A 26,231-nucleotide genomic window follows, 5' to 3' on the forward strand; every position below is an offset into this window, starting at 1 on the left:
AAGTAAAGTTATTGGCACTTTCTGAATTGTGCAATTTGATTACTTAATAATTGAATAATTTTTTCTTTTGCAAACATGATTTAATTATTTATTATTTAATTACAGCAGATTTGCATTGAGTTTAATGTAATAATTTATTGTGCATTCTGATGCAGTTAAAGAAAAGGGAAATGTGTGTGAGTTTCATTTCATTTCATCATCTGCTCCAAGCTTGTTCATTTGTAATATTTTTTCAGGTATTTGTTTAGCATACGTTTTTAATTACCCCTAACAAACTAGTTCAAACCAGTGTTGTTACTGTGCGTGTGCACTACATTTTTTAATTAAACTTTATTAAAAAAAATGTGTCAGTACGGTAACTGAAATAAACCTTAAACTTTAAAAGCTCAAAAGAAAATTTGAAATGTTGTCTTGGCAACTAACTAAAATAAGTTTAAAGGGATAGTTCACCCAAAAATGAAGAAATGAGAAACTCATACAGGTTTGGGACAACATGAGGGTGAGAGAATGACGACAGAATTTTTGGGTGAACTATCCCTTTAAGGTAAAGTACTAAAATTATAAAAAGATCTAGATTCTAGAATAATACAAAACTACTAACAAGAAAAAAGCACATTACAAAATGTAAAATTGTAAATATAAAAAAGCTAATTTAAAATATTAATAAAACATAGAATAGCACATAAATAATGCTAAAATAACACTAAGAGCTTAAATGCATTATGATGTCAAATATCAACAGGCTTAAGGAGGAATACTTGTGATTTAGCTCAAACGTTTTTTTTTTTTTTGTATACATTCCTTTTTAACAATACACAAGAAGAACTTTCACAAACTGGCTATAGTGAAGGCTATATTGAAGCTATAGGTATAAAGATAAAGGTGAACTTACATCTATGAGGTCAGACAGATCATGGATGTAGTATTTGAAGACGCAGTTGTTGGTGGCCTCCAGAGCAAGAAGGTACTCATTCCTGGCCTTGATGGCTTTCAGCTTGTTCTCAGTGTATTTTGCTTGCCGCTGAGAATTAAAGGTAAAAACAGGAGAATGAGACAACAACAGAAAGGGACAGATTAATTGTGATTAAAGGCTGTCAAGCTCCAAAACAAGTTCCATAAAGTACCAAAATCATAAAACTAGTTTGAATTTTTATAAAAAATAAAAAGCATATAATAAAAGCATATGCGGTTTGGAACAGCAAGGTTGTAGGTAAATAATGACAGACCTCTTATTTTTGAGTGAACAAAACCTTTAAAGCTCAACTCAAACATAAGATCATGATGGAAGGCACCTTGTTTAGCTTCTACTAGCTCTCCCTGAATATGGAAATGTTAGAGCTGCCACCACAAACTACACTACATTTCCATCTGTAAATGCTGCTAGGATGACCACAGGCTCTCTCTAGTGGGACGCACATAGAGGAGCTGCTGTTGGTCTTGTGGAAACAGAGGTGGCCCTGGAACAACCCAGCGATGATCCCATCATTCATTCTGTAAGCTGGTGGTACTGGACAGAGATGGTAACCAGAGGACTCCAGAAGAACAAAGACATGGATTGACAACAATATCTGTCCCAGACATGCTAATGCTTGACCCCTGACCGTATGTCATCTCATTACATCATCAAATGACATTCTACAACACAGTGTATACAGTCATGGTAGAGCCATTCATTTTGATGAATTAAGCTGCCGTTTAGTGCTAAGGATTACCATATCGAATTGGAAATTTCTGGAATTTGCAGCCTGGAATCTCAGAAATACGAGATGCAAGATCACTATATCAACCTTCAAACCAATTAAGGCTAGTCTTACCCTAAAAATGTTTATTTTCTGATAATGATTGTGCGTTATACTGTGTTACACTGCTACTTACAAAATAAATATGTAAATGGGAATTAAAACATAATTTCTGGTCACTGATTTTATTAATTTTATTATATTTCACTGACCTGAAAAGACCACTGTTGATCACATATTTTTATCTGACTGCAGAATGCTGTGATTGACCATTCAAAATCATGTATTTCATAAGCATAGTATTATTTAGCCATGACAAGCATGGATTATATATCTGATGCGTGTTATACGTTGGATAAACCACTATCAACAGGTCATTAAAGCTGTCCAGGATCAGGTTTAGGACCCTCAACACCATCTGGCAGTGGTTTCAGCTCCTTTCAGCCCCTCTCTCTCAACTCCCACTCCATCACCTTTCCCATTTCTCTGAAATCCCCCTCCATCTGTTCATTCTTCTTCTGCCCACGTTCACCTTTCCTCCACATTCTCTGCTTAAACTGTCCAAGACACTCTGATATCTCCTTTCATTAACCCCTTCTCATTTGAATTCTCTGATGTCGCTGCTCACCTTCTCCTTCATCTTCTCAATCTTCTTGACGGAGCTGCGGCGCACATGTTTCTCCTCGATCTTGATGCTGGTGAGGGAGTCGGGTGAGCGCGGGGTCTGCCTGTCCTCGTGTCGGACGTTGCGGCTCATCTGCTTCTCTTCTTGCTTCTCCGCATCCTTCAGCTTGCTCTCGGCGTTGATGCTGTCCATGTTGTACATGTGATAGGTCTTCATCACCTGTGCAGCGAGGAAGAGGAAATGTACATTAAATGTGCATGAAGTTGTAGCATAGACATAGGGCGAATGCATCATGCTCAGTGATGTATGTCAGCCTACATTTCATGGAGTTGAGGTATGGGCTAATTCACATCGGTATGGGCCCATGGATGGACAGATCCATTCAGGGCCCATACCTCAAGCTCATTTTGTTCCTACATTGAACACACCATGAAATGTAAGCTGGGATGTAGTTTTAAAAGTGTTTATTTGGATTTTGAAGAAAATATGATGGTAAAATAAGTATAAATATTTGTCAGACTGCTTTTGCATCTGTCGTGGTGGTTTGTTTAAATAAGGATCCTTACATGTGGTCATGCTCATGAAGGCATCTTAAAAAGATAGATTACAGACAAGCATCAGGTTCAAATAGGAAGACATCTGAACTGGTGACCTCTCACCTTTAACAGCACACAGTTATTCACAACACAACCGACTTAAATAAACTGCTACGAGGAAAACACAGAGACCAGATTTATTAAAGTAGGTGGACTGAGTGCAAACCATGCAGCACTTTGAATGGGTCATATACAAATAAATTACTATTTATTCATATTTTATTAAATAAAATAAAAACATAACAAATTGCAGATAAAATGATATGACCCCTATAATGAACAGTTAACATGTAAGTTCAAAGTGAGACTGAAAGATTCTTGGCTCTATCATCTGTTGCAAGGATTGGAAGACGCCACCAAGCTTGATAGCTAGTATTCAGCAGATGCTAAATTTAGGAATGGGATTGAAGGGAGGATCTCATTCCAAACTTCTGCTCCTTTGAGAGGAATGTCAAAGAGTGACGCCATTTTTGTGCTTGCAACCAAACACTCTGCCAAGACCCGGAGAGATGACACCAAGCCATCACTCTCTGTCTAAAAGAGAGAAAGTTAATGGACTCCATTTCCCTCCATTTTCACTGGCTTCCATGAGGGTGTCAGCCTTCATGATGGGCATAATACATTTAGTAAGCTCTTTGCAGTGTCATCATTAATAGGAAACACTTACAAGAGGAATTTGGCAAACATAGATGTGGGCGGGTCTCAATGGCCTTTTCTTGCTCTTGTAAAGTGCAAAAGAGCTTCAGGATCTTTTCCCATTCTTGAAGGAATAGTTCACCCAAACATTTTCCACAGAGGAAAGAAAGTCATACGAGTTTGGAAAGACACGAGGGTGAGTAAATAATGACATAATTGAATTTTTGGGTGAACTACTGAACTAGCCACTGTTGAAAAAAAGTGAAGAAACAGATTTCATCATGTTTTTCACTATTTTCAGCCCTATAAGGTTCCTCTAAGGTCCAAAAGGCTGAGATAATCATCATCAGCTTTTCCATTCATTCCTCCCTTTCTTCATGTAAAGCACAGATGTCACTAAAAACGGAGCCAGGTTTATTTTCATCATCCTTAACTCTTTAATTAAAGGATTTGCTTACTTTTTATGGAGTATTGAAATGGGTTATAGTCATTTCCCAAGAGACCATGTGTGGATTTGTATGGGGGGGAATCCAGTCACCATTCAAAGTAAGCCAATATCACGGGTTCTCCTCCTACCACATATGAGCTCAGAACACCCCACCCTAAAAACCCCAAACTACTCCTTCCTCCCCCACAAAAACAAGGAATACAAAAATATGTGCAAAGGGCATTTCTAATTTAATTTCTTCTCACAGTAAAAAATTAAACCCTGAATCATTAGGATTATTTAGCTGTGCCGCTAATTAAAGACATGTATGTGTGGAACCCCCATGTAACCATGCACTTTGCATCAGAAAGCAGCCCTGATGCACTCGCTTATAACAACTTTACTTCGAAATCAACTGAATCTTCTCTGAATTTTCCATGCACATCTGCTAATTTCAGCTCTGCCAGTGAACATGGGTCTCTGTGGTGGTACAGATACTGCGATGCTAAGTCTATAAAACAGTAATTTACTGCCACAGAGGGTTAAAAAAAGGTTAGCTGCTATGAAAGTCTTTTTTTGTGCTAGAATGTAAACACTGAAAAAGTTCATTATAAACTATCTATTTATATTAAATAATAAATATATCATAATATGATACAAATACAGGTGAAACTTGAAAAATTAGAATATCGTGCAAAAGTTAAATTATTTCAGTAATTCAACTTAAAAGGTGAAACTAATATATTATATAGACTCATTACATGCAAAGTGAGATATTTCAAGCCTTTATTTGTTATAATTGAACCTTTTCACAATATTCTAATTTTGAATTTGGGGTTTTCATAAGCTGTAAGCCATAATCATCAAAATTATAACAAATAAAGGCTTGAAATATCTCACTTTGCATGTAATGAGTCTATATAATATATTAGTTTCACCTTTTAAGTAGAATTACTGTAATATTCAAATTTTTCGAGTTTCACCTGTAATTAAGTGGTCACTATTTAAGACTAAATATACAAGTTTACTATTTGATGGTTGAGGAGTATAAAACATACAGCATCACTGGAATATCATATAATCTTTAAGGATTACAGTCAGTAAATCGTGAGACTGGATTCCAGACTTCTGACCCACAACTGTTGCTGTTCATTACAGTCTTGAGAGCATCATTACCATTTGGAGAGCTCTCATACTCACAGTGCTCATCTTTGGCACTGCAAAAGCAATAGATCAGCTTTAGAGTCTCAGGTAGGCTGCAAGCAGTCAACCTACGTGCCAGCAGATTATTCATTGCTGGCTGACACACTATAATTACTATCATTCACTACATGTTCATGTCCTTCTGTCTTACTAATGAATTACAGCGACTATCTGGAAAAACATTATTTTGTTCACATGCACACAAACATCCATTTCAAGGCATAAAACATTAAGAGGCGATTAAATGGTTCCTTCTAGGCCCCTTCAAAAACTACAAATTGGACACGACCACACACAGGGGGTACACAGTGACTAAAAGCTCTCAAAATTCAACAAGAAGAAAAAGTAACTATAGCCAACCCCTCGCCTCAAAAACACTGATTGGAATACAACCACAAGAGACCAAAATAAGCACTCGACTGAAGCAGAGACTCAATGCCTCATAGCTGCAGCAGGCTGATAGAAACAACCAGAGATATTGAGAGAGAGAGAGAGACAAGGAGGACATAATGTACCAACACTCCGTTTGAAGTAGAAAGCGATACAAACAGAAAATGGAACATGGTAATGCTGCTAAGGATGATCGCCTCAGACTGAAATCACGCTCGACTAAGCTCTGTTTGTATCTTACCGTGTACAACTCGTTGAGGACCTTCATCAAATCCTCCTGCAGCTGGAGGCCCACCTCTTTACTCTGTAAGAGAAAAGAGAAGAAAAAACATTAGTGAAAGACAAATAGAGGGAGATAATGGAGCAGATCATGATTAACAGTAGTGCCCTGTTCTCTATTACAACTGGCTGTCCTTCTTGGGCCTTGAGCCCAGAGGCTGTCACTGTTAGACGGGCCGATGAGACGCCTATCTGCCCTCTCAGTAATGGAGGTCAGCACCAGCTAACCCTAAACACATCTAGTTCAATACAGTCCTGCCCAAACCGTCAGATTACACAGGACCACTGCACACAGGGTTGGATTAATCTTATGGGCAAATGGGAACATCCGAAAAGGAAATACGGGGGCCTTACTAATGTTTTCAAAGACCAAGAAAAACTGCACAGTGACCAAAGCCTCTTTTTCTAGTTGAATATCAAGTTTCAGTTGGAAATACATCATATAATGGATTTAAAATGGGTTGCAAACAGCAATGTGCATTGTCTTTAAAAGTTGTGATCATTTACTAACCCTTGAGTAGTTCCACACCAGTATGATTTTCTTCAACAAAAAAATAAAATGTGTTTTTTGTCCATGCAATGAAAGTCAGTGAGGTATCATTGACTTTTATTTTATGGATGAAAACATTTGAAAAAATATCATCTTTTGTGTTCCACAGAAGAATTAAAGTCATATAGGTTTTGTAAAAACATGAGTAAATGAGTAAATTATCATTTTATTTTTGGGTGAACTATGTCTTTAAGTTAGAACTGTCAGTTACTACTACTTATAGTTACAGTAGATGCTCCACTTGTGCACTTGCATCTAAATGTTATACTGCTGTTGTTCAAGTTGTTCAAGAAAACGGAAGTGTATAGACAATGCAAAAGCATTTCATTTCAGTTAAATATCAAACAATTTACAATAAATGCCAAAAATTGTGCAGCTGAACTGAAATTGGAAACTTTTAATTGTGAATTTGGTGAGACTTTCTCTCAGAGACTGTAGAATAAAGAGGCTTGGTAAACTCTGTGTGAGATGGAAATGGTGATGGTGGTTTGCCGTTCTGGTGGATGCTGGGTCTTGTAAGAGGAAGTTAGGAAATGAAGGCACAGCATGACATAAAAATGAAGTGCTTGCAAGTTAAAGTCCAAACTTCAATCGCTGTGGGTTGATAACTCGAAAGCCGGCCAAGAAGATGTCTAGCATTCATTGAGGGCTTTTACTCAGTTTTTTTACTTCCCATTTCCCCACATTGACAATTTTGTGGGTTTTTCCTGTTTTTAAAAGTCTGAACAAGGGTGTTTTTGGACAGATGTCAATCAGCTCTTGAGGATGAGAAGTGGCGGAAATGATGGAAGAGAAAGGAAATATGTGACTGAAAGGAGATGAAGTGTGTGCATGGTCATAAAGGACAGAAGGGGGAAGTAAAGGGTGAAAGTGATTTGAGAAAGAATTCACAAACAGTCAATCTGTCAATTTTCACAAACAGTAATTGTGCAGTCACACAATTCCTGTTGATGGACAGATTGGAGTTCATTTTAACCCTTTGAAAACTGAGATGGATGAGTAGGCTGTGGGGAGGCGTCCCGTAGGAGATCCCCTTTAGTCATTTATAATGAAGGTCTGATGTGTTGTATTTGGAGGCAGTGGATTGAGTAATATGGGAGAATGCACAAGAACACCCAGATTCAGAGCAGTGAAGTAAGTGACTGTCTGGAGATGCTCACCGCACCTCTCTAAGCATGTTTGAGGAAGTCTAGCAAACGTAAAATAATGAGTAATGGCAAGACAAGATGCCGTTATGTTGCATTGTCATTCAAATCAAATATACAAATCATATATCAGTCATATATACTATAATATATATTGGAATCTAATTTATACTTAATTGTATTATAGTGTTTTTATTATTACTATAACTATTTTATTATTAGATTTTATTTTATTATAACCTTAATTACTCTTTATGGTATTATGGTAAAAGATGCCATTAAAAAAATGCACTTTCTTGCATTAAAGTATAAAAAGAGCAAATTATAAATCTAGTTTATTTTTGGCATGTGATGGCCCGTGAGTAAAGCACTTTATTTAATTGAATACACATTGAATACACGTCATAAAACGTTAATCTATTCGTCAGTGGGGATCAAAGATAGAGGGAAAAAAACTCTTTGCTAATCTTTTCTAAATATATTCCCAAGTACACATAATTAGCAACCATAATCTCAATGGGCAAACACACACATACATACAAGCGGCCATTCTATTTATTCATAAACCCCAAAACAGTCCACTCAAGCCGTTTATGGCTGGTGTAATAACATAATTGGAAACAAACTCAGTATGAAAACAGTGGACTTCTCCAGTGAACAGACCTAAAATTCTTTATTTATGAGAATGTTATCCCATTACATTTTCCTATCATGTGTAAGTGCTTAAACTGAAGGTGTGGGAGCATAGTTCAGAAGCATATGGTCTCCCCAGTTGACGTCTATAAGCTCATTTGTCCTTACAGACCTGCTGGGGGAGACACATGCATTGGGGTCGCGGGCTCCTGTCTGCCCTGTTGGTTGTCAGATGACTAGTCAAACATCCCGTGACACATCCCTATTCAGATTAGTTCAATAAGGAGCAGTTGATGAATTCATTCAGTCTACTCTTTCTATTAGGATTGCTGGGTCTAGGCTATATTCCTCTCCCATTTTTCCTTCCTCTCTCTTGCTCCGTTGCTCACAGGCACACATAACACTTCCCCTCTAAGCAGCATAACACTCCTGTGGTGAAATGGATCTTCAGGAGTGCGGTCGGACCAGGCAGAGCTGCCTTCCTCCATCTGCTCGGAGACACACTCCAAAGACAACACACAAAAAGAACCCAAAAAATGGGAGTAAACTATTGATTTTCCATGAAGAGCTCTATAAATCTATTGGGCAACAGGGGAGAGACTCTGGGACGGGAGGACATGGATTTATGAGCCTTAACGACGAGATGCACTTGTTAAATGAAAAATATCACACATTTGTCCGTAAGCCTGGCAGGAGATTGGTTTTGGTTCTGCACAAATCTGTCACAGAAACATCAATTCGGGGTGTTTGTGAGGGGATTGGTTTACTGGCACTCCACATCAGTCACATGTCAAAGGCTTGTTCCTATCAACAGCGCCCCTGCTTCTAATTCCCCCCAAAAAAACAAGAGCATGTGGTTCAATTGATGAAACCTCTTTGTCTTAGTTCAAAGTGCTATGTAAAAAACATGCTTGCATTTAGTGATCGAAGATACTTCAGCAGAAAAAATGCATTAAAAATTGAAGTCTATAGAAAAACAAATATTCCACAGTTCATTAACTTTTCCTAATAAAGAAAAATAATTAAACTTTCATGCACAAAGATGATATATTCACAAAGTAAATGAGAACATATGAAATTTGGATTAAAATGATTGTAAGTAGATGTTTTTATCTGTTTTTAATAAATAAATACATATATGTATTTATACATATCTGCATAAATTGTATTTTTGTCACAGTTTCTTTAGCAGTGCAATTTGCTGAATGGCAACACTAGTGGAACTAAATAAGTTTCCAAAGAACTTTACCAAACACTTCTATACACCATTATTCAAATTCTGGCTGATACAGATAAGCCATTAATTATTTTCATGTTATGGTCGATAACCAATTAATTGTCGATATTCGAATTCTACACACATTTGTGGTTAGGTTAGGATGGTTAGGATGGATTTTTAATGTCTATTATGAGATTACCATTATGGTACCGATTAGGGCTGTAACGATTAATCGCGATTAATCGAAATCCAAAATAAAAGTTTGTGTTTACATAATAAATGTGTGTGTTTTGTGTATAATTATTTTGTATATATAAATACACACACATGCATGTATATATTTAATAAAAATGTGTTATTTATATATAAAATAGTTATATTTATATATAATATAAATCATATAAAAATATATATGCAGTATATAAATGCAAATATTTCTCAAATATATACATGCATGTGTGTGTATTTATATATACAAAATAATTATACACAATACACACACATATATTATGTAAACACAAACTTTTATTTTGGATTTCGATTAATCACGATTAATCGTTACAGCCCTAGTACCGATATATATTGTGCATCTCCATTATTTGCCATCAGATTACTAATGGTTGAAAATGTATTTACCAAAATAACTATTTACAAAAATTAAAAATCTATTTATTTGTAATGGTACAATCCATTTATACAATCTATCTAGTTAATTTAATTAACTTTACCAATGACATATCACATTATATTATCGAAGTTAAAAGTGGTCAAATTTAATTGCGCTACGTTTCTGATCACACATTGAAGAAGAGGACAGGACTCATCCAAAACTTCACTGCCATACTTCTCTGTCTACACTTCTAAGAGTGCTTTCCTTTATTGTGTGTCTGCTCTTGTGGTTCAATAAAGTCGTAAACCTCCTCCGGACACGGCTCCCTTGACAGCATTTGCATTTAGAGTGCAGAATTTCTCCAGCATCTCGTAGAGCTTTTAAGACAGGTGGGAAGTGTGCAGCACTAGGACGAAGGGTAAGTCCAATCGCACTTCAGCGATTCCCAGGAAGCCTCCAGAGAGAGGCCGGCTGGGAGCGTTCAATTAAAGACCTGTTATTCCTGCAGTATGGAGGGCCTAAACTACAGGAGAGAGAGAGAGAGATGAGATGAATGTTGATAGGGAGGTTCATCTCTCTCTCATGGGAACTGAGGAACAGACAGAGAGACAGCGGGGGAGAAAGAAGTGCTGATTGGGGTCTGAGAGACTCTTGCCGCTAGTTATATTGGGAGGAAAATTATTAAAAAATGAAGAAAGTCTTTACTCCCTCTTGATTTGAAATTTGTAGAAGTTTAGAGCGCAAACTTGTATTGAACCTTAAATTACACATAGTTGAGACCAAGAGGTCTTATCAAATGGACATAGTTCAAAATGAGCTTCTGATAAAGTACCAAAATTCTGATAGGACATCTCTAAACTAGGCTTATTTTAAGGAGATCACCTGTGGAGGTTCCCTCATCTTCTCACTAAACAAAGCCAGATTTGACCATAAAGCGGATTCACCTGGACAACCAATGGAGACAGGAAATGCGTGGATCAGAAAGCATCTCTTTCACAGCTCTGGGTCTAGATAGTGAACATTCTTACCTGTCTAACCAGTCTAGACAAGCCAATGAAATGCTCTCTAACATCTATCAACTTCCCCTGACTGACAGAATACAGAATATTAGCTTGAGATTTTAAATTATAATCATCTCAATATCAGTTTTAAGGAGCAGAAGATCACATAAGAATCCACAGAAAATGGTTATGAATCATATGGTTCTGAATCCCTAATATAAATATCCATACATATAAAATACATTTACAACTATTTGATTAATAAAAATGTTGCATGTAATACAGCATCTGTTATCTCTTCTCGAAGCTAGCATTATATGCTCACGCTAATTATGCACCCCTTAATCTCACTTAGTGCACCTTTTTAAAGGAGAAAAAAAAGCCAATGAGGAGAAAGAGATTATTGATTGAACTGAAAGAGAAATAAAAAATGAAGCATCAAGCTCAGTGACCAATACAGTGGCTTTAATAGAGGAATCGACTGGTCTGTAAAGACAAATGTCACCTTTTTGAAGAGGCGTCCTGAGTCCTCGCTGATCTGGGCGAAGCGTGGGATGATGTTGTTGAGGTATAGATCACTGAGAGTGGCGTGGTCTCGGCTCTCTCTCTTCACCTGAGTCAAGAGAAGGTTCCAGCAGTTGACTGGAGACAAGACATTCTGCTCTTTCCTGCAGAGAAGAGCAAAGAAAACATATTTATTATCATTCATCGTAGAGGAAACAGAGCAGCAGGATAAGCTGAGACAAGCTGTTATTTAAAAAAAAAAAAATATATTATGATGATTTATTATATTATGTAGTAGTTGCAAATATTTTCTCTGACAATTCAATTATGACACATAATCAAAAGGCATTAAAGAAACCATAATTTAAACATAACCAAATGATTCAGGCAAATAAGATTCAAAACGTTTAATATAAGAACTTATTAATCTTAACTTAAAATAATCAAGGCATGTCATGGAAAATATATACCGGTAGCTTTCCTGTAGCTCAAAAACAGTAGGGTGTTGGCGCTTGCAATGCCAAGGTCATGGGTTCGAAGGGAAAGCAAGAACTGCTGAGAATGTAAATGTGTACCTTGAAATGCAATGTAAATCGCATCGGATAAAAGCATCTGCCAAAAATGTATACATTTTAAATGTAAATATATATACTGTTAATTTGCATAAAGTTGCACTTGGGTCACTTAAACTACCAACTGATTTAGAGAATGAATAACTACAGGTCAGTTTTTTCACAGCCCTTGAGACTTAGGCCTACACATCATCATTACAGATAAATCTGGTCAAAAAAACCTGTGAACGTTCTCTAATCAGGAATGTGCCCTTGATGTTAAAAGTTACTCCAACACATGCAGTCCTACTATGATTAAGAAGGGTACATATGCGTATAGATCTGTCCTGATAAACCTGTTTGTCATTTGTGTGGAGGTAACTCGTGGACTAATACACCAAAAGATGTCATGTTAAAGAGGAATTCTGCTAAGCCCCGCTAGCTCCAGGCATATGCTGGAGGGATGGACCCAGCGGTCTGTTCATGCCAGAGGAGACAGCTGATGCTGATTGTCCCGTAGAAGCCCATGAGGTGGGGCCCGTTCCCTGCTGCCAAAATGCCTCTGAACGGGTGGGGCGAAACCTGAAGTTTCTTCAAACCAGACAGTATGAAGAGAGATATGAAACGAGAAAGACTGCATCTAAAAAGCTTGCAGAAAGCATCCGGGTGGCTGTTAATGTTTTACCGACTGTCTGTTTACAAAGGAACAGCTAACACATGACCTTGGTCCTGCTGTTAACTCGAGCGCTGAGCATCTGTAACAACTAAAACGATCTAACCCCCATTCATCACAGCTACCCAAACAACCAGCAACTTTGTCCATCAGCATTATGCAACCGTGTAGATTTAAGGGATAAACAACTTGTAACCTGCAAGGGCAGAAGTGTTGAGGCATTTTAGAAACACTTCCTCTGGGTGGATTAAACAGATACTGTATAATGACACTATACTACCGTTTAAAAGTTTCAGCTCAGATTTCTTTTCTTTTTTTTTTTGTAAGAAATTAAGACTTATTCAGCAAGAACACATTTTCAAAAGTGACAATAAAGACATTTATAATGTTATAAAAGATTCCCATTTTAAATAAATGCTATTCTTTTGGAATTTCTATTCATCAAAGAAACATGTCTCATGGTTTATATAATAATATGGAAATAATATTATCTATTTTTATAATTGTTAATATTACGAAATGTTCCTTGTACACCAAATCAGAATCTTAAAATTATTTCTGAAGGATCATGTGACACAGAAGAGAGCAACGGCTGTTGAAAATCCAGCTTTGCTATTACAGTTTCTATATAATAAATTACAATTTAAAATAGAAAAAGTTATTTTTAAATATATAAAAGTTGTTTTAAATTATAATAATATTCCACAATATTAGTGTTTTACTGTATTTTGGATAATACAATACAGTCTTAGGTTACATTACATTCTAATAATAAACATAATAACGCTCTTGGTGAGCATTATACTTCAAAAACATTACCAAGTCTAACCGACCCCAAACTACAACATGTTATTTCCAAAATTTCAAGTCCAAAAATCATGGTAATACCAAGCTTTCCAGAAAAAATAAATCTACTGGTGTGCACAATATGCTCAAATAAAAAATCATATTACATATACACAGCTAAGCATCATCTGAACATGTTTAACATAATCCATAATTCATATTCATATCATTAATACCTACATATTCTGGGCTGAAACCAGGCACTACCTGAATTAGTCTGAGTCTGGGTAATAAACCTCAAGTGATGTACATGTACAGATGTAACACTTGTCTGACACAGTCCTCCTTGTTGAAGAACACGTTGGACTAATCATATCACTCGACGGGGACCCTGTCTCTCTGCACAGGACATTCCCTCTGGTTTGCCTGCAGTCAAGACTTCAGACAGACACTCCTCCCACTTAGTTCAAAGAAAAGGGAAATCAGCCAGCATTCAGAGCTCAGCAGGGGGTTCAGCAGGGGTACATTCTCCTTCTCAACATCCATCAGTGTTGTGGAGAGGACTGGACACATCTCATTTCATCCATGCCTATGCAACTTGCTTGATGATGGGATCAGAAAAAATGGTTGTCATCAGACAGCCAATGTCTGGCTCTCTACAGGAGAGCTTTACATTTCAGCTTATCATTAGCTCTGTTCAAAACATTGCTGTTTTGTATTTTATGTTTTTATGCTTTTATGCATATTATGCCTTGTGTATATAGGTCTAATTACATTTTGTTATACATCAGAAAAAATACATAATATATATTGAATTTTGTATATAAAATATAAAAAAATATTATATTTTCAATAAAACCTTGTAATAGTGTCTGGTTTTACTCATTTGCAAGTATCAGCTAAATTGTGATCATTCATTACACTTATTCAACATTTTCTACTTTTAAAGTGGGGCGTCACAAAAACAAATGCTAACAACATAGCTTAGCAACATGCTAACTTGATTGAAATACCACTGTGACCATTAATGGAGATTCTGCCCAAAAATCAGTCATTTAAAAAAATATATATTTTGTTGAGATGGTGCCATAGAAGAAGGTAGCTGACTACATAGGGAGCAGAAAGCAGTGTAGCTTTAGCTTTAGAACAGACCTACTTCTTAATAAAAAGCGGTACACGGGTAACAATTCAACTACACAATTCTAGCTCAAAACATTTAGGTGTGCACAGTGCACACACCACTCTCACCAATTAGCCTACTTTTCATTTCACAAACTTTCCCAGACACCCCTTTCCCCCATCCAAACAACAGCGGTTAAGAACTGTAGCAGAAATAATTGCATTTGGATGTTTGGAGGCTACGGCTGAGGTAAAGAGTGGAATGAGATCTTGATGTTGCTCTGACAACAATCGCGCAACATGTCGGTGTAAAGCAACGCTTGGGAAACGGACGAATGAAACTGGTTCGAGCATGCAGCGAAATGTGAAGCAAAAATTAAGGTCTTGCACAATAAGGGTTCAAAGAAGGTAAGTCCCTGATGGTAAACCACTGAGATGTGTGCCAAAATGTGGTGTGAACACCTACAGTAATTGACACACGATGAACATGAGAACACAAGAATGTACTGTACAAGCAAATCAAATCCTTAAATCTTTGCAGTTCTGAAATGTGTAAAAATGAAGAATACAGAATTGAAACCAACAATCTAAAGATTGTTCAATGACTGAAACCATTGACAGCCCTGAGAAACATCCTAAAATCTCCTAAACACACTCATTTACTTTTTCATATGCAAAGAAGCAAAACACATGCTTAACCACATAAGATGGAGTCCTAGGAGAAACACAATTCCTCTTGAGAAATGTAAAAAAGGGATGTTGATGAGATTAGCATGGCCCCTTGGCTGATGGAAAGGGTTCTTAAATGGGCATTCAGAAGAGGGAGCTCCGGGTCATTTCTGGAAGGCCATGAAAAAGCTGAGGTCACATGAGCGGAGGAATTGCCCAATTAACAGCAAGGTCATCGCAGACAGAGCTGGTCTTTCACCAAAGGAACACTTCGCAAAGCCATGAAGGACTAATTCCTAGGTGACATACACGAGGGACGTGAAATGACAGCATGTAAAGAATTTTAAGTGATGAAGATTATGAAGGAATTCTTGACATTTGGACTTATGGGAATGGACTGAGGATAAGTACACAAAACAGTCCTGAATGTACGCATGGACTATTAAAGACAATAATTGAAGGGAAAACATCTAAATAAATACAATAATACTACTAATAATTTTATATACACCGTTTTATATACTGTTCAAAAGTTTGAGGTCAGTAAGATGTTTTAAAGAAATTAATACTTTTATGTAGCAATGATGCATTAAATTTATCAAAAGTGATAGTAAAGACACTTATAATAATACAAAAGTTATTTCTAATTAATGTTCTTTTGAACTTTCTATTCATCAAAGAATCCTGAATATTGGAATATTTCAGAATGTTAGTGTTTTACTGTATTTTTATTATCTACTGTGAACTGTGAAGAGTGTCTGATACATTCACTCATTTTGGAGTCTCGTTTGGAAGGTACATGAGAAGGTGTTGAAGGGAATTCTTCACTCTGGTGAGAAGTGTTTTACAAGGCCTTGGCTTCTGTCAAGACATGACATTGGGAAGACATCAGTCAAGCTAGTCAGAATGGAGAGGAAATGAAACTTGCCCTGCATGCTTTCTCTTACCGTCACATTTATAATGTTCAGGCAAACACACCAGACCAGACAGACTCACTTCCTCACTAGCCAAACTAATCACGAGCTTCTCACAAATAGGAGGTACCGTGACTATGGATACTGCAGAACAGGCAACATTATGACACTTGAATATGGAAGTCTAATGTGTCATTGGCAACCGCAATAACGAGTGTACAACTGATACTCATTCCATGTCCAATGAGTGAAAAAGGGTTTAGGGATGATTTCGGATAAATTCCTAGAAACATCCAGGCACGTGTTTTGGATCTGGTTGGATCAGGAAGGTGGCCTTCCAGGTGCAAGACTGGACACCCATGTAATGGAGTCTGGAAAAGCACAATAACACCAGTGGTTTCCACAACATTAGGAAGTGAGGTAACATCATATGACAATGTTTTAAAAACTTTGAAATGACGAAATCACTGTTATGTTGTCTTCTCGACCTCTTGAGGGCGAAGAGAAAAGTTGAGAACTGATTGGTAGTGTAATCTTGGATCAGCAGAGTAGACCATTAAGCATATGACACATCACCGCTCATCTGTGGCACCAGTCAAACCACCACCCTTCTTATTTGTCATGAGTCCAGACGTTGTGGTCAGTTTCAGTTGCTTCTTTGTATCAACTCAGACCATTTGTAGAAAATCAGGCATGCTAGAAATTAGGTCAGTACCATGGCGTGTTATCATTCCAGACCGCGTGTTTCTTAACCATGCTGTCCTTTCATTGCCGAGCGACTCGTCACCGGGCCTCCCGATGGCTCGCTGAACAAATGACGCACACTGTCATTTCACACACAGTGGAGCCTTTTGACCCTTAACTGGTAAAACAGAAGGCACTGAGCTGAACTCTCCCTTTAAGAACACAAGCAGTATATCAGGGATCTCCAAACGATCCCCATAGATGCCCCTTAGTTTGTAGGTCAGGGCCTCACTGACAGCTACGTTCTTCTGGAGGAGCGGGCCGGAAAATACCTCACATTCCATCGTGGCATCATCGTCCCAGATGTTGCCTTCGCCTGTCCAACATGCAGATGTTGGAGCTGGGGACCCACGGAGGGCAGGGAATGGTATTTAGACTGGATGAGATCACGAGCCGATTCGAAAATCTATCCCAGCGGGGGGTCAATGGTATTAGGGCGGCCATGAAGGGGTTATTGTAGACTTTGTGTAGCGAGGGGAATTCAATGAGAGGGATGGTGTAATGCAGGCCCAAAGTGAAAGAAAAATGAGGAAGATATGAGGAAATCAGGAAACAAGCTAAATAAATGGTTAAAATGAAAAAAATTCTCAGAAATGCAAGCAAAAGAGAGAAAAAATGCATGGAGCTTAATGAAACAAAACTTAAAATATTAAAAAACATAAAACTGTGTTGTAAAACAAAGTATTTTCATCATTAGTATTATTATTAGTTTACGTCCGTCGTTCATCCATAAAAAAGAATTATTAAAATTATACATTTGTATTAATAATATAGCCTATTATTATTGATTCTGAATAATTTTGGCATAAAAATATTTTATTATAAATAGATAAAGTTTTGAACAAAAATATTAAAATATGAATGTATTATTCAACAATATATTATTATTGTTGTTGAATAAAAAATTATTTTAATTAAAATTATAAAAAATTATTAGCTATTTCCAGATTTAGCTCTTAAGAATTTTTCATAAAACTATTTGTTTATTTTTGATAAAATAAATGCTTTGAAGATAAATTTGCTTTGTAGATAATGGTTTAAATTAAAATAAATAATTAAAATGATCAATTATTATTATTTATTGGTAATAGTAGATTGTTATATTTAAATACAATAACTTTGTACAATAACAATTTTTATTAATAATTATTTCATTCTTTTTTTCTGAATATTTATTCTGTCTATATTATAACATATGGTTGTTGACCAAAAATAAAGAATATTGTGATATACATCCACACCTCACACTACAGTATGTCTCCATTTGAAACTGGACCTCCCTCAGGATCTGAGGTACACCGGGGTCTCATCAGCACCATGGCCTGATAGGCACAGAGCAGTCACACGAAACCGCTCTCAAAAAACATGTGTGCTAACTATTGATCATTTCTAGTAGCTGTCAGAGAGCCGTATGTTGACTTTCCCAGACTTGAAGCCTACAGCACTCCAAACCATTATATAGGGAGCTGAGGAGTCAAGTGAAAATACAAAGAGTAAAATAACGTGAAAGACATAGAGTGAAAAAGGGAAGGAGCAAAGACAAGCACATGACAAGGTGGAAAATGAAAGAAATAATGAAAGAAAGAAAAAGTTCAAGCACTGGATATCCCCCATGTCAAAACATTGCCAAGGGCAAAACTGCCAGAAAGAAACCTGTCGAGGTACGCATTGCCCCTGGATAACAACTCAAATCCAGTCCAACCTATTTACACAGCAAGCACAAAAGGATGACAGTATGACACCAAAAAACATGGACCGGTGGGAGTAACAAAGCACCTTGATAAATGTTAATGTAAGCAAATACTTTATAATACTTTACAAATGCTTTATAATTGTCAGGAAGCTTGTTGTAGACAAGGAAAGACGCTATTGTGCGTCATGTTTCGGGCCATAATTCAAACAGGGAAGTATACTTAAAGCTTTGAGGTAGTTGGTCTTTAAGCTCTTCTTTGTTATTCTTTAAGGATGAGGCATCTTCACACGATCAAACTGAATCCAACAGGATCCAAGCATCTGACCGCAGAGATCCGTTTAGAGAATATAACACTGATTAATAGGCTCTTCCGCAGCATATCCAGTCATGAAGACTGCTGTGAGACTGCATCATTCTCATAGCTCGCTAGTGTCAGGGTTTGAAACACGGAGAGAGATGACGTAAGTTGTAAACACACTTTTATTGAACAATGCAGTTGCGGACACACAGTGGAATGGTAAGTGAGACAGTCTATGGCAAATATGGAGAGTCTTAGCTGAATGATTGATTCCGTGATGTGTATTCAGGTGTGGATCCAGGAGAGGGAGTTGAAGAGAAGGAGCCTTGATGACTGGACTGAGACGAGACGATGGGATCCGAGGAGGAATGCAGGTAAGCTCGGGTAAGTAGCGGGTTAGCATAGGAGAGTGTTCACGGTGGGTCTGTGGTCAAGTAATGACGAGATCAGACAACGGAGGTGAGGTGAATGCTGGGTATAAAGGGAACTGGTGATGAGTCACAGGTGATGGGAATCAGTAATCAGGGGACTGTGAACGGGTGATTGAAGGAGTGGGAGGAGTCAGTGATGATCTGGGAGGTAATGGAGAGTGATGTGAAGGTGGAATCCTGACAGCTAGTTGGTATCGGGGAAACTTCATTCATTTAATGCCAGGTCTTCAGCATAATTGCCACTTGCCTTTCTACGCAACCGAGCTATAAAAACCCTGGTAAACCTGCTCAAAGTCAAGCTTTTAAGTATAAAAATAATATCAAGGCCACTTAAAATACGGTTTTGTTTCACACAAAACAACAAAATTAGATTATAAGCTAATATTGTCAATAAGACACTATAATATAAACATTTATATCTTAAGTAAAAACATTAATGCTCCACTTTACTTGCTTTTCTTAACGTTACACCAGCTGTTTTTTTCGTAATACGGCGTAATAACTCTAACCACTACAGTATCAGGATCAAATATGGGTCACTGGAACAGAACCAAGGACTTCCAAGAAAATACTTGACTTTATTCCACGATCAAAATCCCCACTGCTATCTAATCAGAGATGTGAGGCAAGCCTCTTATATAACAGCAGGGTCTTGTGAAAGCCTCAAAAGACTTACTGTATTTACATGGTCTGAAGCTGGTTCATCATCATCCTGACAAACAAGGAGTCTCTGTTTAAGCCTACACGCTCAAATATGAGTGGTTACTGAAGATTTTAATGAATTTATCTTGAAAAAGCACAAAATGAAGTGTTGACTGAATATCACATGACCCTGGTGAGAGTTTACTCAACAGTCTCGACTTTCACTGCAAACCAGCTCTTATGTAATCAGAAGTGTGTGAGAGAGAGGAAAAAAAGCCTGCATGAACATATTAAGTTCAAACTGCACGCAGGTAACGGCATGGATCACCAGACTATGATTTATCAGCAAAAACAACTTGAAGGAAACACAGACAAATGTTCTCTTACTTAAATTGAGGGTCCTTAGTGTAGCGCGTCTTGGCCAGGAACCTCTCGGCTAGTTTCTCTAGGTTGCGGGAGTAGTCCATCTCGATCTCTGCCTTCTTGCGGAAGAAGTCCTGCAGGTCCTGCAGGAGTTGCACACGGATCTCACATTGCTGGTCCAAACACTTAAGCTGCTCCACCAACTGGGCTCGGATCTCTGCCAATCAGAGAAGAAGAAAAAGAAGATGCAGAGTTATTGCAGTACTTCACACTCTGGTTATGCATAAAGGTGCTTAGTATTATTTGTTCATTCAGTCAAAATGATGAAAATCTCTAAATTGTTTTAGTGTTTTAGTTGTTGACGGATTTATTTAAACCGTAATATTGTGAAATCTTTTTTCCCAATTTACAATAACTGTTATTATCTATTCTCATATATTTTAAAAGTAATTTAATCATGTGATGGCAATTTTCAGCAGTCATTACTTCAGTCTTCAGTGTCACATAATCCTTCAGGAGTCATTCTAATATGCTGATTTTTGGTGATCGAGTCAAGAAAACAGTTGTGCTGCTGAATATTTTTGTTTCATCTTTTCAGGATACTCATTTACTGTCACTTTTGATCAATTGCTGAATAAAAGTATACATTTCTTTTAAAAATATTACTGACCCAAGACTTTTGAATGGTATTGTATTCAAGCTCAAATATTTGCAAACAGTGTCAAAAATGTACTTTCAGCATGGACCCTACGCGATCATCAGATGTGACTTGTAATTCTTTTTCCTAAGAGGAAATTTGGCAATTATAAATGAATCTAGGATGCCTCAAGTTGTTTAGTTTTTCTTTAAAACTCCATGTGGAAACACACATATGGAATATTCCTCCTCGCACCAAAATGATACTCGACAATGCATTAACAAAATAGTTTTTGCTGTAATTAACTTAATCTTTGTAATAGAGAACATGCATTTCTTTATAAAATGCACACACACACACACGCACACACACACAAAAGAAAACTCACCCTCTATGGACACAAGTTAATTTTGGACACTGCAAATGTTGCAAATTCAAAACTTGTTTTTACCATAACTATGCAATGAAAACTCAATTGAAATGCAAAAAGCATGTGCATATTTCATCTGGGACTGCTTACTACATCATCTAAAACATGATCATACTCTGATTCAGGCAGAAAAAAAAAATCCTTCACCCACATTTCACAATCTAGTCTATGCTGCTCTAACCTAGTTCCTCAAAACAAAGTCAAAAATAGCTGGTGGAGAGACATTTCAAACTTTTATGCAAAACCCCCCCCCCAAAAAAACGAACCTTATAAAGAATAGGCTTTATGATCAGCATAATTTGAAACTTTAACACTAAAACGCTTCTCAAGAGACTGGAGAATAATACATGGGATCAAGAGATCTCTTTACAGAGGTTCATCACGCACACACGCACACGCACACACGCACACACACAGATAGTTTATCCAAGCTTATCACTTTTCATTTCCGTTGCCTCTCTCACTCTGTCTCTCTTTCTCCATGTCCAACATCCGCCGAGCACTCAAGCATGGCTCCAAATTAATTTACCCCGCTCAATCCCGACAGCCTAATGAAATATTGAATTATGATGTTTACGTGAGCTCTTAGGAACTCTGGAACTATGGATACTTGTCCTGCATACCAAAGCTCCAATTAAAAAACCATAATGCCATTGCTCTTAGTTTAGCAGCATGTTCTGCCATACAGCAGGTAAACTATTTAAAGCAATGCAGAATCCTTTATCCAAACAGGGAAGACTATAAACTAGCACCACCAATTTTCATTGTTTACAGCTGCGGGATCACATTTCATTTGATGTACTGATGCCAAGTCTTGCGTCAGCTGTCAAACCAGTGTTTCGAGTGACAAGGAAAACACACTGAAAAGGTCAGAGAATCAACAGTACCTTTGCATTTCCTGCTGTAGAGAAATCGGATGACTTTTGCCTCCATATGTTCTAAATTGTCCAGCCCGGAGAAGAGAGGAGACCAGCGGGGTGTGACAGTCCCGGGGCTATGATACCCAACTGTCCCGACTCTATTGTGCTTTTGCGCTGAGAGCACACTTTCACACTGACATCACAGAAGTGGGATTTCCACAGCCTCTGTGTCTCAGTCAAGTCAAACACAACAAAGTTCACAAAGTGGGCTTTTCCCACTTCTCATTGTGACGATTTTTACATGACTATATCACAAGACAGTCCTTAAGCCCTAATCTGACATGCCAACATGTGTCAATACCACTGACATGTGTAATTTTCTGCCCTCCGTATAATTTAAGATGATGTGATATGAGTCAGTGCCACATCGTAACGCCTCGGCAAAAGGAGCCCTGTAATTTAAGCAAAAGGCAGATCGTCTCCAAACACGCAGACAAAACATGGTCAATAAACCAGTCAGGCCATCATGGGCTTAATAATTCAATTATGAGCTCATTGTTGCTTTTTTGTTTTTGAGATGTAGACAGAAAGGAAACCAGGGGTAGCATGGTAGCAGTAACTCGACAAATGACAACCAAATGATGGAGAAGAGTATGATAACTAGCATTTATCTACACATGTAGTACAGACAAGCACATTTTTGGCATTTAAAAAAGTTGATTTAAGTGTCTAGATCACACTGGTGGAGTAATACTGATGTTCTTGTGGCTGTATATACGTTCATTCATGTCTGTGTAAACCAAACCCTCTTAGCTGTCAAGGCTTTCAGCCCTTAGGTGACTGGTTAGGTGACTGGCATGAAGCCAACAGGGCTGTGTCGAGCTAGGGAAAGAAACCGAGGACAGATCTAATGACAGCACATTAAGCAAGACTCCACTGGAAAAGTAAAACAGTAATATAAAAGCATAATCTGAACTGTTCGTGCTAAAATCAATACAAGCTAGAACAAGCACTACGCCTAATTAACTCAGAATCAGTTGAAATGTAAGTGATATAAACTCCTCTTTGTATAGAGATTTAGGAAGAGCAGTAAACGCCATCATCACTGTCATCAACAGCGGGAAGAGTATAATCTAACCACTCACAGGGAAACTCAAGTCAGATGGTCTACATTTGTCTCTGGGGCTCATAAAATGTTTCCTAAGTCTGAGAAACACCATCCTGCTTTTCTGCATCTATGGTATACTAGAAAAAACTTTAAAATGCCTGGAGTGAAAAGAACAAACATATACTCCGTAACAGAAATCCTTGAAAAGCTAAAAATATTGTACTCAAAAACTCTCTTTAGCTCCATATTCACCTCTCACAGGCTGACTGAACACTTTTTGTTGCACACTATAAATGATTTATAATAAATAAATAAAAAATCCAAGTACAGTATGTCCTTCAAACATTCACTTATGTGTAGTCCTTGGGCAAGAAACATAGCCTCCATATTTAATGTAATTTATATAGGCCTGCCCTAGTGGATTTATCATTTAAAAATGATAGATGGATGGATGGATGGATGGATGGATGGATGGATGGATGGATGGATGGATGGATGGATTGACGGATGGCTGAACAGACGGATGGTTAGAGATACTGTATGGATGGAGGGATGGAAGGGTGGAGAGAGTTGGATGGATGAATGGACCGAAAGATAAACAAAAGATGGATTGATGCATAGATGAATGATCAGATAGATAGATAGATAGATGATAGATAGATAGATAGATAGATAATATAACTTTTTCACTCTGAATCAACAAACAAGGACAATTGACCTTGATTCAAATGACCTGTTTGCTTGAGAATTTGGTGAGCATGTCATAAACATTAAAAAGACACAAAAGATGAAACGATCTAAGAGTAATCAGACCGCAATGACCCCTGCCTCCTTGAGTGAGCATTTGCTGAACAAGCATTATATAATGATCTAATTTCATGGCTACATGGCAGTCTTTCCGAGACAGCTGTTGGCGAGCACGCAGCAAAGCGCTGGCTGGGACCTTCATTATAAGACAGAAACAAACACAGTGTTGAGTAATACCTGCTGGTCCCCGAACAACACTCATCACAGCTACCTGCTGAGATATCTGCTCAGTCAGGGTATTACACAGCCATGCATTATTGATTATACTGCCTCTAACTAATAGGAAGGGCGGGAGTGAGCAAAACAGATTGACCGAAGCTGGCACTGGATAAAGGACTGAAAGATAATCTTGGGAAGACAAATACTGCACGTTGATGACATATGGGTCAATGAAAATAAGAGAGACTGCAATAAAAAGGAGGAAAAATCTTTAAAAAAACAAATCTAGTTTCTTTTTTCTAATATCTTATTCATCTTTTTTATATTTCGATCCCCAAAAAAAATTGTTTTACAAAAATCATGAATTAATTCACAAATGTCATTCAGTTTTTTGGAGAGTCATACCACATGACAATTATCTTGTCATAAAAGGTCAAAATATTAGGTTAAAATGTCATTTTCTGTTTTTTTTTTTTTTTACTTTGCTTCAAGTCCTTGAAAAACTTTTGTCCATCAAATTGGAAATAATTATAAATAATAACAATAATACAAAAATCTAATTACGTTTTCATATTTTGATATCAGGACAGTTGTACCAGTCACATTTCTGAACTTATGCCTCCCAAAAAATATAAAAATGAATTTTAATTCAGAAATGAAAACATGTTCATCACATAAGAGATTAATCAAGTCACTGCATGCATAACTTAACATAACAGTTACGGATCAGGACAAAAGACAACATGTCACTGACCCATATATATATATTATGAAATATGCTATACAAATGATCTGAACTTCTAAGGACTACGGTTTGATGTCCAGAGTAGCCATGCACATCAGGGGTCTGTAATGTAATGGTGCCGTCTCTTCAAGGCCAAATCAATCCTCCTCCCAGCTGTCACTTTGCTCATTTCCCTGAGAGCATCTCAGCCGGCTCCCCTAAAAACCCCACCCCAAATCTGTCATATCTCATTACAAGCCCTGGCTAAGGGCTCCAAACTCCAGGCTTGTCGCCAGAGCTTTAAAAGCAAAGAGATAGAAATCACCAGGAGGTAGACGGCAAGACTGCTGTCCTCAAAAACAGAGGCCACGTTTGAAGTTCGTGAACGCTGGGGTGCCATGGCGACTAAGCAGATGAGATTAGTGTTTATAGTGCCACTCTGAAACCTCAAAGAGCTCGAGGACAACACTAACAGGGAGCACAAGAGGGGTTAAAAGTGTTGTGCATATGAAACCAACACACAACCAGCCCAGGAAGTCTGTTGTTTTGTCATTAGTCATCGTCACACAGTTGGTAAGTAGATGTCTTAGGTATTCACCAGCAGGCAAACACTCTGACACATTCAGAAAATCATAAATTAAAGACATCTAAGTACACTGCTCCTGTGCTCTCCCGTCCCGCAGTTCATATCACTGCAGACAACAAACATCAACATGTTTTAATCTGTTTTTTTTGGATTGTTCATCCAAACTTTTAAAACGAGTCATCATTTACTCATGTTGTTGCCGATGTTTTTTTTTATTTAAATTTTAATTTCATTAGATAGATAATTTTGATATAAAACAAGCAAGCTAGTAAGACTTGGCCAACAAATTATATTAGCATTTGTATCACAGCTGAGATATGAGAAGAAAGCAAGAAAGATACACACATTTGTGCATTCGTGAAAAAGATCATTGTGCAGCTCAGAGCAGTGCTATTGTCTCTGTAACTTTTATGGGATACAATAAAAAAAATAAAAAAGAGACAAATCTGAAAGGGACCCGTTGTTTCCAGGAGTCGGGTT

General features: G+C 37.4%; 1 protein-coding gene across 2 annotated transcripts in view; it reads right to left on the bottom strand.

Moving 5' to 3' along the window:
* srgap2 (SLIT-ROBO Rho GTPase activating protein 2) overlaps positions 1-26,231 on the bottom strand; it is an 84,107-nt gene that overhangs the window by 17,861 nt on the left and 40,015 nt on the right. For both annotated transcript variants that reach the window (XM_079597995.1, XM_079597996.1), the window contains exons 3-7: positions 20,465-20,657; positions 11,559-11,721; positions 5,858-5,920; positions 2,368-2,583; positions 893-1,021 (exon numbers count right to left, since the gene is read on the bottom strand). In XM_079597995.1, coding sequence (XP_079454121.1) covers positions 893-1,021; positions 2,368-2,583; positions 5,858-5,920; positions 11,559-11,721; positions 20,465-20,657 — 764 coding nt within the window. The remainder of the gene's footprint in view (positions 1-892; positions 1,022-2,367; positions 2,584-5,857; positions 5,921-11,558; positions 11,722-20,464; positions 20,658-26,231) is intronic.

Source organism: Phoxinus phoxinus (assembly GCF_949152265.1).
Source record: "Phoxinus phoxinus genome assembly, chromosome: 22".
Classification (NCBI taxonomy): Eukaryota; Metazoa; Chordata; class Actinopteri; order Cypriniformes; family Leuciscidae; genus Phoxinus; species Phoxinus phoxinus.